This window comes from Salvelinus alpinus, unplaced genomic scaffold, assembly GCF_045679555.1.
Source record: "Salvelinus alpinus unplaced genomic scaffold, SLU_Salpinus.1 scaffold_56, whole genome shotgun sequence".
In the NCBI taxonomy this organism is placed as follows: domain Eukaryota; kingdom Metazoa; phylum Chordata; class Actinopteri; order Salmoniformes; family Salmonidae; genus Salvelinus; species Salvelinus alpinus.
In genome coordinates this window covers 110,039-126,094 of record NW_027255997.1, presented here as the reverse complement: position 1 = coordinate 126,094, position 16,056 = coordinate 110,039, and the positions used below count along the sequence as shown (strand labels likewise).

At 36.6% G+C, this 16,056-nt stretch overlaps 2 protein-coding genes across 2 annotated transcripts; both read right to left on the bottom strand.

Annotated features, from left to right (window-relative positions):
* Positions 1-786: 786 nt before the first annotated feature.
* Positions 787-3,229, bottom strand: LOC139567148 (uncharacterized). Its single transcript, XM_071388626.1, has 3 exons — positions 3,221-3,229; positions 2,620-2,887; positions 787-2,071 (listed from the first exon to the last, which is right to left on the bottom strand). The coding sequence occupies exons 1-3, from the start codon at positions 3,227-3,229 to the stop codon at positions 1,161-1,163; spliced, it is 1,188 nt and encodes a 395-aa protein (XP_071244727.1). The 3' UTR covers positions 787-1,160.
* Positions 3,230-10,070: 6,841 nt separating this feature from the next.
* Positions 10,071-12,513, bottom strand: LOC139567147 (uncharacterized). The gene is made up of 3 exons (XM_071388625.1): positions 12,505-12,513; positions 11,904-12,171; positions 10,071-11,355 (listed from the first exon to the last, which is right to left on the bottom strand). Exons 1-3 carry the CDS (start codon positions 12,511-12,513, stop codon positions 10,445-10,447), a joined length of 1,188 nt encoding a protein of 395 aa, XP_071244726.1. The 3' UTR covers positions 10,071-10,444.
* Between the last annotated feature and the right edge of the window lie 3,543 nt (positions 12,514-16,056).

The following is a 16,056-nucleotide window of genomic DNA, read 5'->3' as shown; positions in this document are numbered from 1 at the left end:
TGAGCGTGTACAAACTGGAATTACAATGCACGGTAGTGAATGACAGACAACAGACTGGCCGCGAGCGTCACAGCAGTCAACAGCTTTAAATTAGAAAGCAATTCTATATTTCTGGAGTCTACGCAAAGCAATGCTGGTAAAAGGAGCGGATAAATTGCCGGAAAATAGACTGTTTGTGCTTTGTTAGGTTTGGAATTGTGACATGTATAGTTAAAAAGTGTCTATTTAGAGTTGCTAAGTTGAACTGTCAGTGACAATAATACATATTTGAAAACAATGACATTATTTCTATCTTTGTTGATTTCGGGCTCAGGCATAAAGCCTAGACAGGCGGCTGGGAAACTCAAGGATCTCCGATCAAGAGAGAATACTGTTACGGGGCTCCCGAGTGGTGCCGTGGTCTAAGGCACTGCATCGCAGTGATAGCTGTAACTACTTGATGATCAAGTCAAAGGAAACATATCCTACAATCTGCAAGGCACCCAGACGTTGTCAAATGTGAGTTATCAGTGAAACAAAGCTTTAGGAATGTTATTTATCAGATTCTTACATTATCCACCTTAATGTGCATCTGTGAGCTTTGTCCTCTCCCATTCCTGGTCATTATAATAGACATGGTAATGTACAGTAGGTGTTATCAGATTCTTACATTATCCACCTTAATGTGCATCTGTGAGCTTTGTACTCTCCCATTCCTGGTCATTATAATATAAATGATAATGTACAGTAGGTGTTATCAGGCCTTTGTGATAAGGTCAAGCATTCAATGAATTAAAAGGTACAATGTTCTCATTTGATATGCTTTCTTTATTGATTAACATAATGATCAGTGTTACACAGGAATCATTTTAATTGTATTACTTTGCTCAGGTTTTTCAAAATAATATCTGACTAACACAATGCTACATAAAACCTTACAACCCCTTGGTATATTCAGAAGAATTAAACCTGCTGCTAAAATATAATTTCTATAATTCTATTGTTAATTGATTGAAAACAACATTAAAGAAAACTTTCTAAATGATCTCTGACAGTGACTTTATGACATAAAAGCTAACATTGTGTCAGAAAAATATTTAAAAATTAAACAGATAAATTGCCATGCAAAAGCTAATATCTGGCACAATTTTGGGCTGATTCTGCCTCTCCAACTCAGGGTTTTATTTGCCATACCAGAGGTAGAGGGGCATACCATTGTTGCCAGTATTCAGATTTTTATCGATGAGGATCAAGCCGGCCTCCTTATAAGGACAACCATCCTTGTTGTTGGATGTAACGGTCAAGGCCTTGATCGGGAGAGATCCAACTTTCTTGAACCAGACCATCACTGGCTGACCGCTTGTTCCATCATTGAGGTTAACATTCACCACGGTGAAACCAGCGTTCTGTAGGATGGAATCCTGTGCATGGTTGATGGATGCATCCATCCCGGTGATCCCGCCGCCCATTTCAGTGGATTGACGGTACCAGAGGAAGATGGGGTTTCCTCCAGAACCTCTATTGAGATCTTCATCCATCCGGATGTAGCCCTCTTTGAAAAGGTTCATGTGTTGTTGAACTGAGGTGGTGGCAGCAACGTCACAGATGTAGGTCTCACTCTTTCTCTTCAACCAGAGGGTGATGAAATCTCCTGGGTTACCGCGGTTCAGATTGCAAGGTAGCCTTTCCCAGCCGAGCTTGAATTGAGCGGCCTCTTTGTTCTCATCAGTGGTGAGGAAGAGATCTTCAATGGGAATGTCGTACTTAGGGCTTGCACCACTATGGTACCACAGCTGGATGACGTCTCCGTGTGTTCCAGAGTTGAGGTTTGCTGGGAGCTCAGTGAACCCTGCTTTTTTCAGGTCCTCTTTCATTTTATCAGTGAATGAAAACTGGACTCTGGTGATGGGTTCACCACTGCCATTTCTGAACCAGATGTAAACTTTAGTGGTGGATGAATTGCCTTGGTTGAGGTTGACATTTGTCTTTTGATAGCCTTGGCCATGAAGCTCTTTCTCCTTTTCAGGGCTAGTGGAGATTGCAATTTCTGTGATGTATTTAGAAGCCATTTTGTGTCGTTGGAGACAAGTGTCTGTAAAGTGAGAATACAGAGTGACATTGGTCAACACATCATATGAAGCATGAAATGACACACTAAATACACCAAAGACCAGGACATCTGATAAGTATAACATATGAAGGAATCAGCGACCAGCTTTACTAAGTATTTTCTACAGGTGTCCTAAAGGGGAAACAGGGCTTGATAAAATTATGACTTCAAGGATGCACAAAAACACCCTAAACAGATACTAAAACAGACATTTGGTCTCGTCTGAGTCAAATGATTCATTATAAACATATATAAATGAATTGGTTAACTGAAAAAACAACACTAAAAGACATTATCACACATCAGGAGTGGTAACACTGCCCCCTAGAGGACTTCATTAGTCATGAATTTGTTTTCGTCTTACATCAATTCTGATCCACATTGAAGACTCTGATTCTTTGATCATCTGAATCAGGTGTTATGGTGTTAGTGGAACAAGTGAAACCCATGTATCCCACCACCACCCTTTATAGTAACACAGACATACTCATATACACATCAGAACCCTTCATTGGAAGTCATTTCTTTACCTGCGATGTTGAGTTCTTCCTCTGTTCTGGAGTGTCTTCTCTGGGAGAATGTGTCTTCTCTGGGAGAATGTGTCTTCTCTGGGTGAATGTGTCTTCTCTGGGAGAATGTGTCTTCTCTGGGAGAATGTGTCTTCTCTGGGAGAAAGTGTCTTCTCTGGGAGAACGTGTCTTCTCTGGGAGAAAATGTCTTCTCTGGGAGAAAGTGTCTTCTCTGGGAGAATGTGTCTTCTCTGGGAGAAAGTGTCTTCTCTGGGTGAAAGTGTCTTCTCTGGGAGAAAGTGTCACATCGAAGAGCTGAGTGTCTCTTTTATACATTTTCTCCAGTTAAGTTGGCAAAAAATTCACCTATCAGAGTTCTACAGAATACATATTCCTAGGAACTGTATCTCTCCTCCATTCAGAGTACTACACAATACATATTCCTAGGAACTGTATCTCTCCTCCATTCAGAGTTCTAAACAATACTTATTCCTAGGAACTGTATCTCTCCTCCATTCACCTATCAGAGTTCTACAGAACAGATATTCCTAGGAACCTTCTATTTCCTCCTCCTCAGATTACACCCCTCCTCTAGTCATATCTCAACCTGTCTATCCATTACCCAGTTCATGTCTCCTTTTGACCCTGACCTTAAAGTTGGAATCCATAGAGGTGAAACTGCCACGTCAGTTTGCGATATTAAAACACAGACGTTAATTCAAACAACAAAGAACAAAAATTATTATCGGACATCGTTCCACATGATTACCTGAACAATAGAACAGCAGAGTATGTACTATGATTTAGTATTTGTTATTTATATATACATATTGTTTTAGAGGGTAGATCATATTTAATATTGCAGATAGATAGTGGCTTCTATCAGTGTAATTGTCTGCATCATTTCCAATCCCTCATATATATATTTTTATTATATTTTCTTTATGTATTATTTTGCCCCTGACGGAATCTAAAACAAAAATCTAGAAAATCACATTGTATGATTTTTAAGTAATTAATTTGCATTTTATTGCATGACATAAGTATTTGATACATCAGAAAAGCAGAACTTAAAATTTGGTACAGAAACCTTTGTTTGCAATTACAGAGATCATACGTTTCCTGTAGTTCTTGACCAGGTTTGCACACACTGCAGCAGGGATTTACCAAAATAAGTGATCTAATGACTCTACCTCCTCACAGCAAAATCTGCAGAGCTGGGATGGTTGTATCCCCCATATATATAACATTCTATTGGTTGAGAGAATGTTGTATAATAATTACAAATGAAACACTCTAAGTTTTGAATCAGGGGTCATTTTATGTATCAGTTCATAAATCATGTTCCAAGGAATTGATACAATGGAAATCTCTTCCCAACAATTTTGCAACCTGGTATATTTTCTTTATCACCATTTTCTTTAAACAATTTTGTTTCTTAATCCTTAGCCTAAAAGGTTTGGGGCCCTGCGGAAATCTAATTAACATAATAAAATAATACAATCTGTCTGTTTAGAGATATTGGGTTGGATGTGTCTCAATCCACCACATCAGCCGATGTCGCAATTCCGCATCTTTAGTGAAAAGTGTCAGAGCTGGAGTGTTGTTTGTCAGACCATGAGACATCCTGAAAATCTGTCTTCTCATGAAAATGTCTGTCGCGTCCGAACGGTTCGGTCTACAAACTAATACGACCTACAAACTAATACCACCTACAAACTAATACGATCAACAAACTAATTCGGTCTACAAACTAATACGACCTACAAACTAATACGACCTACAAACTAATTCGACCTACAAACTAATACGACCTACAAACTAATACGATCAACAAACTAATTCGACCTACAAACTAATACGACCTACAAACTAATACGACCTACAAACTAATACGATCAACAAACTAATTCGACCTACAAACTAATACGACCTACAAACTAATATGACCTACAAACTAATACGACCAACAAACTAATACGATCAACAAACTAATACGATCAACAAACTAATACGACCAACAAACTAATATGACCTACAAACTAATACGATCAACAAACTAATACGACCAACAAACTAATACGACCAACAAACTAATATGACCTACAAACTAATACGACCAACAAACTAATATGACCTACAAACTAATACGACCAACAAACTAATACGATCAACAAACTAATACGATCAACAAACTAATACGACCAACAAACTAATATGACCTACAAACTAATACGATCAACAAACTAATACGATCAACAAACTAATACGATCAACAAACTAATACGACCAACAAACTAATACGACCTACAAACTAATACGACCTACAAACTAATACGACCTACAAACTAATTCGACCTACAAACTAATATGACCTACAAACTAATACGACCTACAAACTAATACGACCTACAAACTAATATACCAACAAACTAATATGACCTACAAACTAATATGACCTACAAACTAATATGAACTACAAACTAATATGAACTACAAACTAATATGACCAACAAACTAATATGACCAACAAACTAATATGACCTACAAACTAATATGACCAACAAACTAATGTGAACTAATATGACCAACAAACTAATTCGACCAACAAACTAATACGACCAACAAACTAATATGACCTAAAAACGAATATGACCAACAAACTAATATGACCTACAAACTAATATGACCAACAAACTAATGTGAACTAATATGACCAACAAACTAATTCGACCAACAAACTAATACGACCTAAAAACTAATATGACCTAAAAACTAATATACCAACAAACTAATATGACCTAAAAACTAATATGACCAACAAACTAATATGACCTACAAACTAATATGATCTACAAACTAATATGACCAACAAACTAATATTTCCTACAAACTAATATGACCTACAAACTAATATGACCTACAAACTAATATGACCAACAAACTAATATGACCTACGAACTAATATGACCTACAAACTAATACGACCTACAAACTAATATGACCTACAAACTAATATGACCTACAAACTAATATGACCAACAAACTAATATGACCTACAAACTAATATGACCTACAAACTAATATGACCAACAAACTAATATGACCTACAAACTAATATGACCTACAAACTAATATGACCAACAAACTAATATGACCTACAAACTAATATGACCTACGAACTAATATGACCTACAAACTAATATGACCTACAAACTAATATGACCAACAAACTAATATGACCTACAAACTAATATGACCAACAAACTAATATGACCTACAAACTAATATGACCTACAAACTAATATGACCAACAAACTAATATGACCTACAAACTAATATGACCTACAAACTAATATGACCAACAAACTAATATGACCTACGAACTAATATGACCTACAAACTAATACGACCTACAAACTAATATGACCTACAAACTAATACGACCAACAAACTAATATGACCTACAAACTAATATGACCTACAAACTAATATACCAACAAACTAATACGACCAACAAACTAATACGACCAACAAACTAATATGACCTACAAACTAATATACCAACAAACTAATACGACCAACAAACTAATACGACCTACAAACTAATACGACCTACAAACTAATACGACCAACAAACTAATACGACCAACAAACTAATATGACCAACAAACTAATATACCAACAAACTAATATGACCTACAAACTAATATGACCTAAAAAACTAATATGACCAACAAACTAATATGAACTACAAACTAATATGACCTACAAACTAATATACCAACAAACTAATACGACCAACAAACTAATACGACCTACAAACTAATACGACCTACAAACTAATACGACCTACAAACTAATACGACCAAAAAACTAATATGAACTACAAACTAATATGACCTACAAACTAATATGACCAACAAACTAATATGACCAACAAACTAATATGAACTACAAACTAATGTGACCTACAAACTAATATGACCAACAAACTAATATGACCTACAAACTAATATGACCTACAAACTAATATGACCAACAAACTAATATGACCTACAAACTAATATGACCTACAAACTAATATGACCAACAAACTAATATGACCTACGAACTAATATGACCTACAAACTAATACGACCTACAAACTAATATGACCTACAAACTAATACGACCAACAAACTAATATACCAACAAACTAATATGACCTACAAACTAATATGACCTAAAAAACTAATATGACCAACAAACTAATATGAACTACAAACTAATATGACCTACAAACTAATATACCAACAAACTAATACGACCAACAAACTAATACGACCTACAAACTAATACGACCTACAAACTAATACGACCTACAAACTAATACGACCAAAAAACTAATATGAACTACAAACTAATATGACCTACAAACTAATATGACCAACAAACTAATATGACCAACAAACTAATATGAACTACAAACTAATGTGACCTACAAACTAATATGACCTACAAACTAATATGACCAACAAACTAATATGACCTACAAACTAATATGACCAACAAACTAATATGAACTACAAACTAATGTGACCTACAAACTAATATGACCTACAAACTAATACAAACTAATGTGACCTACAAACTAATATGACCAACAAACTAATACAAACTAATATGACCTAGAAACTAATGTGACCAACAAACTAATATGAACTACAAACTAATGTGACCTACAAACTAATATGACCTACAAACTAATATGACCTACAAAAAAATATACCAACAAACTAATATGACCTACAAACTAATATGAACTACAAACTAATGTGACCTACAAACTAATACAAACAAATATACCAACAAACTAATATGACCTACAAACTAATACAAACAAATATACCAACAAACTAATACGACCTACAAACTAATACAAACTAATATACCAACAAACTAATATGACCAACAAACTAAAATGAACTACAAACTAATGTGACCTACAAACTAATATGACCAACAAACTAATACGACCAACAAACTATTATACCAACAAACTAGTGTTTTAGCTGTGCAAGTACTACAGTCAATATGTTGATAGAACTTCAGCAGCCTAGTCCCATATTTGCTTTGTTAAAATCCCCAGCTACAATAAATGCAGCCTCTGGATATGTGGTTTCCAGTTTGCATAAAGTCCAGGAAAGTTATTTGATGGCCTCTGGAATCAGTTGAATTGCTTTGGTGAGAGCGAACCAAGGATCTGCTTCCGTGTCGTATTCCTGGTCGTAATGCTGGTAGTTCTGGTGAGTTACCGCCGCTCTGATATCCAATAGTTTTTCCCGGCTGTATGTAATGACACAAAACATTGCCTGAGCTAATAATGTAAAATAGAATACATCAACAACAAAAAAATACTGCAAAGTTTCCTAAGAGCTAGTCGCGAGGCCACCATCTCCGTCGGCGCCATCTCTACTGATTGTGCCTCCATACTTCTGTAAGTTTGTATGACGTTCAGACGAGGCCCTTGACACTTGTGGGGGTCATAGAGCAAAACTAGAATACCCTCTTTCCACAGTGGGGACACATTAGTTTGTAAACCAGACGGTTTGGACGCCACAAACAGAAGTTGGCACAAATCCTCTGAAACTGGTAGGGGTTGTAAAGACAAACAGAGACCACCATCGTATTTGTCAGAGTCTCCTCTTTCCACAGAGTTGTCATAAGTTTGTAGGCCGTTCGGACGCTACAGAAGTTTTCGTCAGAAGACCGATTTCTGGGATATTTCCTGGTCTGACAAACACTGCTTTAGCTCTGCTACCTTTCATTGCAGATGAAAACCGTCAGATACTCTGCCCTCTGTGGAATATAGCCTAGCCAGGCGGCAGGGAAACTCGAGGAACTCCGTTCAAGAGAGAATACTGTTACGGGGCTCCCGTGTGGCGCAGTGGTCTAAGGCACTGCATCGCAGTGCTAGCTGTGCCACTGGAGATTCTGGTTAAATACATGTGTTATTAGGGAGAACTTGAAACAGTGTTGATACGGCATGTTAATTGCTGTGCAGGTTATGGAGTTTGTTTATTGTCACTGATCTAACTGCTGTGCCGCCCCCTGCAAGTTATGGAGTTCGTCATGAAGTGTGACATTGACATCCGTAAGGACCTGTACACCAACAATGTCCTATCTGGTGGTACCACCATGTCCCCTGGTATCGGTAACCACATACGGAGGACCTGTACGCCAACAATGTCCTGTCTGGTGGTACCACCATGTTCCCTGGTATCGGTGACCACAGGCAGAAAGAGATCGCAGCACCATGAAGATCAAGGTAAATGGCTGAGAACAGGCCTACAAGACACACGTTACTGTCATCATAATACTTTAAATCACCTGTAGGATTATAGCCACTGTGTGGTCACCGATACCAGGAAACATGGTGTTTTAGCTCATAGATTCATTCATTCATTGGCAAGGACATTCTGGAATTGGAGCCTTGACCACTGGCGATTTTTCTCTTGGATCCTTGGAGCGCTTTCTTATAACAAAAATACAACATTCACAACAGCTGCATGAAAAAAGCCAACTGTAAAGGGACGTTGACCAAAACGTATTTCCAGACATATGTAACCCCATACGTTAAAGTTAAAGGGTTTACCTCTCATCTCCAGCAGTGAGTCTTCAGGCCAAATCAAACCAAACGTGAATGAGCGTGTACAAACTGGAATTACAATGCACGGTAGTGAATGACAGACAACAGACTGGCCGCGAGCGTCACAGCAGTCAACAGCTTTAAATTAGAAAGCAATTCTATATTTCTGGAGTCTACGCAAAGCAATGCTGGTAAAAGGAGCGGATAAATTGCCGGAAAATAGACTGTTTGTGCTTTGTTAGGTTTGGAATTGTGACATGTATAGTTAAAAAGTGTCTATTTAGAGTTGCTAAGTTGAACTGTCAGTGACAATAATACATATTTGAAAACAATGACATTATTTCTATCTTTGTTGATTTCGGGCTCAGGCATAAAGCCTAGACAGGCGGCTGGGAAACTCAAGGATCTCCGATCAAGAGAGAATACTGTTACGGGGCTCCCGAGTGGTGCCGTGGTCTAAGGCACTGCATCGCAGTGATAGCTGTAACTACTTGATGATCAAGTCAAAGGAAACATATCCTACAATCTGCAAGGCACCCAGACGTTGTCAAATGTGAGTTATCAGTGAAACAAAGCTTTAGGAATGTTATTTATCAGATTCTTACATTATCCACCTTAATGTGCATCTGTGAGCTTTGTCCTCTCCCATTCCTGGTCATTATAATAGACATGGTAATGTACAGTAGGTGTTATCAGATTCTTACATTATCCACCTTAATGTGCATCTGTGAGCTTTGTACTCTCCCATTCCTGGTCATTATAATATAAATGATAATGTACAGTAGGTGTTATCAGGCCTTTGTGATAAGGTCAAGCATTCAATGAATTAAAAGGTACAATGTTCTCATTTGATATGCTTTCTTTATTGATTAACATAATGATCAGTGTTACACAGGAATCATTTTAATTGTATTACTTTGCTCAGGTTTTTCAAAATAATATCTGACTAACACAATGCTACATAAAACCTTACAACCCCTTGGTATATTCAGAAGAATTAAACCTGCTGCTAAAATATAATTTCTATAATTCTATTGTTAATTGATTGAAAACAACATTAAAGAAAACTTTCTAAATGATCTCTGACAGTGACTTTATGACATAAAAGCTAACATTGTGTCAGAAAAATATTTAAAAATTAAACAGATAAATTGCCATGCAAAAGCTAATATCTGGCACAATTTTGGGCTGATTCTGCCTCTCCAACTCAGGGTTTTATTTGCCATACCAGAGGTAGAGGGGCATACCATTGTTGCCAGTATTCAGATTTTTATCGATGAGGATCAAGCCGGCCTCCTTATAAGGACAAACATCCTTGTTGTTGGATGTAACGGTCAAGGCCTTGATCGGGAGAGATCCAACTTTCTTGAACCAGACCATCACTGGCTGACCGCTTGTTCCATCATTGAGGTTAACATTCACCACGGTGAAACCAGCGTTCTGTAGGATGGAATCCTGTGCATGGTTGATGGATGCATCCATCCCGGTGATCCCGCCGCCCATTTCAGTGGATTGACGGTACCAGAGGAAGATGGGGTTTCCTCCAGAACCTCTGTTGAGATCTTCATCCATCCGGATGTAGCCCTCTTTGAAAAGGTTCATGTGTTGTTGAACTGAGGTGGTGGCAGCAACGTCACAGATGTAGGTCTCACTCTTTCTCTTCAACCAGAGGGTGATGAAATCTCCTGGGTTACCGCGGTTCAGATTGCAAGGTAGCCTTTCCCAGCCGAGCTTAAATTGAGCGGCCTCTTTGTTCTCATCAGTGGTGAGGAAGAGATCTTCAATGGGATTGTCGTACTTAGGGCTTGCACCACTATGGTACCACAGCTGGATGACGTCTCCGTGTGTTCCAGAGTTGAGGTTTGCTGGGAGCTCAGTGAACCCTGCTTTTTTCAGGTCCTCTTTCATTTTATCAGTGAATGAAAACTGGACTCTGGTGATGGGTTCACCACTGCCATTTCTGAACCAGATGTAAACTTTAGTGGTGGATGAATTGCCTTGGTTGAGGTTGACATTTGTCTTTTGATAGCCTTGGCCATGAAGCTCTTTCTCCTTTTCAGGGCTAGTGGAGATTGCAATTTCTGTGATGTATTTAGAAGCCATTTTGTGTCGTTGGAGACAAGTGTCTGTAAAGTGAGAATACAGAGTGACATTGGTCAACACATCATATGAAGCATGAAATGACACACTAAATACACCAAAGACCAGGACATCTGATAAGTATAACATATGAAGGAATCAGCGACCAGCTTTACTAAGTATTTTCTACAGGTGTCCTAAAGGGGAAACAGGGCTTGATAAAATTATGACTTCAAGGATGCACAAAAACACCCTAAACAGATACTAAAACAGACATTTGGTCTCGTCTGAGTCAAATGATTAATTATAAACATATATAAATGAATTGGTTAACTGAAAAAACAACACTAAAAGACATTATCACACATCAGGAGTGGTAACACTGCCCCCTAGAGGACTTCATTAGTCATGAATTTGTTTTCGTCTTACATCAATTCTGATCCACATTGAAGACTCTGATTCTTTGATCATCTGAATCAGGTGTTATGGTGTTAGTGGAACAAGTGAAACCCATGTATCCCACCACCACCCTTTATAGTAACACAGACATACTCATATACACATCAGAACCCTTCATTGGAAGTCATTTCTTTACCTGCGATGTTGAGTTCTTCCTCTGTTCTGGAGTGTCTTCTCTGGGAGAATGTGTCTTCTCTGGGAGAATGTGTCTTCTCTGGGTGAATGTGTCTTCTCTGGGAGAATGTGTCTTCTCTGGGAGAATGTGTCTTCTCTGGGAGAAAGTGTCTTCTCTGGGAGAACGTGTCTTCTCTGGGAGAAAATGTCTTCTCTGGGAGAAAGTGTCTTCTCTGGGAGAATGTGTCTTCTCTGGGAGAAAGTGTCTTCTCTGGGTGAAAGTGTCTTCTCTGGGAGAAAGTGTCACATCGAAGAGCTGAGTGTCTCTTTTATACATTTTCTCCAGTTAAGTTGGCAAAAAATTCACCTATCAGAGTTCTACAGAATACATATTCCTAGGAACTGTATCTCTCCTCCATTCAGAGTACTACACAATACATATTCCTAGGAACTGTATCTCTCCTCCATTCAGAGTTCTAAACAATACTTATTCCTAGGAACTGTATCTCTCCTCCATTCACCTATCAGAGTTCTACAGAACAGATATTCCTAGGAACCTTCTATTTCCTCCTCCTCAGATTACACCCCTCCTCTAGTCATATCTCAACCTGTCTATCCATTACCCAGTTCATGTCTCCTTTTGACCCTGACCTTAAAGTTGGAATCCATAGAGGTGAAACTGCCACGTCAGTTTGCGATATTAAAACACAGACGTTAATTCAAACAACAAAGAACAAAAATTATTATCGGACATCGTTCCACATGATTACCTGAACAATAGAACAGCAGAGTATGTACTATGATTTAGTATTTGTTATTTATATATACATATTGTTTTAGAGGGTAGATCATATTTAATATTGCAGATAGATAGTGGCTTCTATCAGTGTAATTGTCTGCATCATTTCCAATCCCTCATATATATATTTTTATTATATTTTCTTTATGTATTATTTTGCCCCTGACGGAATCTAAAACAAAAATCTAGAAAATCACATTGTATGATTTTTAAGTAATTAATTTGCATTTTATTGCATGACATAAGTATTTGATACATCAGAAAAGCAGAACTTAAAATTTGGTACAGAAACCTTTGTTTGCAATTACAGAGATCATACGTTTCCTGTAGTTCTTGACCAGGTTTGCACACACTGCAGCAGGGATTTACCAAAATAAGTGATCTAATGACTCTACCTCCTCACAGCAAAATCTGCAGAGCTGGGATGGTTGTATCCCCCATATATATAACATTCTATTGGTTGAGAGAATGTTGTATAATAATTACAAATGAAACACTCTAAGTTTTGAATCAGGGGTCATTTTATGTATCAGTTCATAAATCATGTTCCAAGGAATTGATACAATGGAAATCTCTTCCCAACAATTTTGCAACCTGGTATATTTTCTTTATCACCATTTTCTTTAAACAATTTTGTTTCTTAATCCTTAGCCTAAAAGGTTTGGGGCCCTGCGGAAATCTAATTAACATAATAAAGTAATACAATCTGTCTGTTTAGAGATATTGGGTTGGATGTGTCTCAATCCACCACATCAGCCGATGTCGCAATTCCGCATCTTTAGTGAAAAGTGTCAGAGCTGGAGTGTTGTTTGTCAGACCATGAGACATCCTGAAAATCTGTCTTCTCATGAAAATGTCTGTCGCGTCCGAACGGTTCGGTCTACAAACTAATACGACCTACAAACTAATACCACCTACAAACTAATACGATCAACAAACTAATTCGGTCTACAAACTAATACGACCTACAAACTAATACGACCTACAAACTAATTCGACCTACAAACTAATACGACCTACAAACTAATACGATCAACAAACTAATTCGACCTACAAAGTAATACGACCTACAAACTAATATGACCTACAAACTAATACGACCAACAAACTAATACGATCAACAAACTAATACGATCAACAAACTAATACGACCAACAAACTAATATGACCTACAAACTAATACGATCAACAAACTAATACGACCAACAAACTAATACGACCAACAAACTAATATGACCTACAAACTAATACGACCAACAAACTAATATGACCTACAAACTAATACGACCAACAAACTAATACGATCAACAAACTAATACGATCAACAAACTAATACGACCAACAAACTAATATGACCTACAAACTAATACGATCAACAAACTAATACGATCAACAAACTAATACGATCAACAAACTAATACGACCAACAAACTAATACGACCTACAAACTAATACGACCTACAAACTAATTCGACCTACAAACTAATATGACCTACAAACTAATACGACCTACAAACTAATATGACCTACAAACTAATACGATCAACAAACTAATACGATCAACAAACTAATACGATCAACAAACTAATACGACCAACAAACTAATACGACCTACAAACTAATACGACCTACAAACTAATTCGACCTACAAACTAATATGACCTACAAACTAATACGACCTACAAACTAATATGACCTACAAACTAATATACCAACAAACTAATATGACCTACAAACTAATATGACCAACAAACGAATATGAACTACAAACTAATATGAACTACAAACTAATATGAACTACAAACTAATATGAACTACAAACTAATATGACCAACAAACTAATATGACCAACAAACTAATATGACCTACAAACTAATATGACCAACAAACTAATGTGAACTAATATGACCAACAAACTAATTCGACCAACAAACTAATACGACCAACAAACTAATATGACCTAAAAACTAATATGACCAACAAACTAATATGACCTACAAACTAATATGACCAACAAACTAATGTGAACTAATATGACCAACAAACTAATTCGACCAACAAACTAATACGACCTAAAAACTAATATGACCTAAAAACTAATATACCAACAAACTAATATGACCTAAAAACTAATATGACCAACAAACTAATATGACCTACAAACTAATATGATCTACAAACTAATATGACCAACAAACTAATACTTCCTACAAACTAATATGACCTACAAACTAATATGACCTACAAACTAATATGACCAACAAACTAATATGACCTACGAACTAATATGACCTACAAACTAATACGACCTACAAACTAATATGACCTACAAACTAATATGACCTACAAACTAATATGACCAACAAACTAATATGACCTACAAACTAATATGACCTACAAACTAATATGACCAACAAACTAATATGACCTACAAACTAATATGACCTACAAACTAATATGACCAACAAACTAATATGACCTACAAACTAATATGACCTACGAACTAATATGACCTACAAACTAATATGACCTACAAACTAATATGACCAACAAACTAATATGACCTACAAACTAATATGACCAACAAACTAATATGACCTACAAACTAATATGACCTACAAACTAATATGACCAACAAACTAATATGACCTACAAACTAATATGACCTACAAACTAATATGACCAACAAACTAATATGACCTACGAACTAATATGACCTACAAACTAATACGACCTACAAACTAATATGACCTACAAACTAATACGACCAACAAACTAATATGACCTACAAACTAATATGACCTACAAACTAATATACCAACAAACTAATACGACCAACAAACTAATACGACCAACAAACTAATATGACCTACAAACTAATATACCAACAAACTAATACGACCAACAAACTAATACGACCTACAAACTAATACGACCTACAAACTAATACGACCAACAAACTAATACGACCAACAAACTAATATGACCAACAAACTAATATACCAACAAACTAATATGACCTACAAACTAATATGACCTACAAACTAATATGACCAACAAACTAATATGAACTACAAACTAATATGACCTACAAACTAATATACCAACAAACTAATACGACCAACAAACTAATACGACCTACAAACTGATACGACCTACAAATTAATACGACCTACAAACTAATACGACCAAAAAACTAATATGACCTACAAACTAATATGACCTACAAACTAATATGAACTACAAACTAATGTGACCTACAAAGTAATATGAACTACAAACTAATATGACCTACAAACTAATATGACCAACAAACTAATATGAACTACAAACTAATGTGACCTACAAACTAATACAAACAAATATACCAACAAAC

Excerpts from the sequence above, each read along its gene's own strand:
- LOC139567148 (XM_071388626.1), bottom strand. Across the intron at positions 2,072-2,619 it reads GGAAGAACTCAACATCGCAG|ACACTTGTCTCCAACGACAC; the intron begins GTAAAGAAATGA and ends CTCACTTTACAG.
- LOC139567147 (XM_071388625.1), bottom strand. Across the intron at positions 11,356-11,903 it reads GGAAGAACTCAACATCGCAG|ACACTTGTCTCCAACGACAC; the intron begins GTAAAGAAATGA and ends CTCACTTTACAG.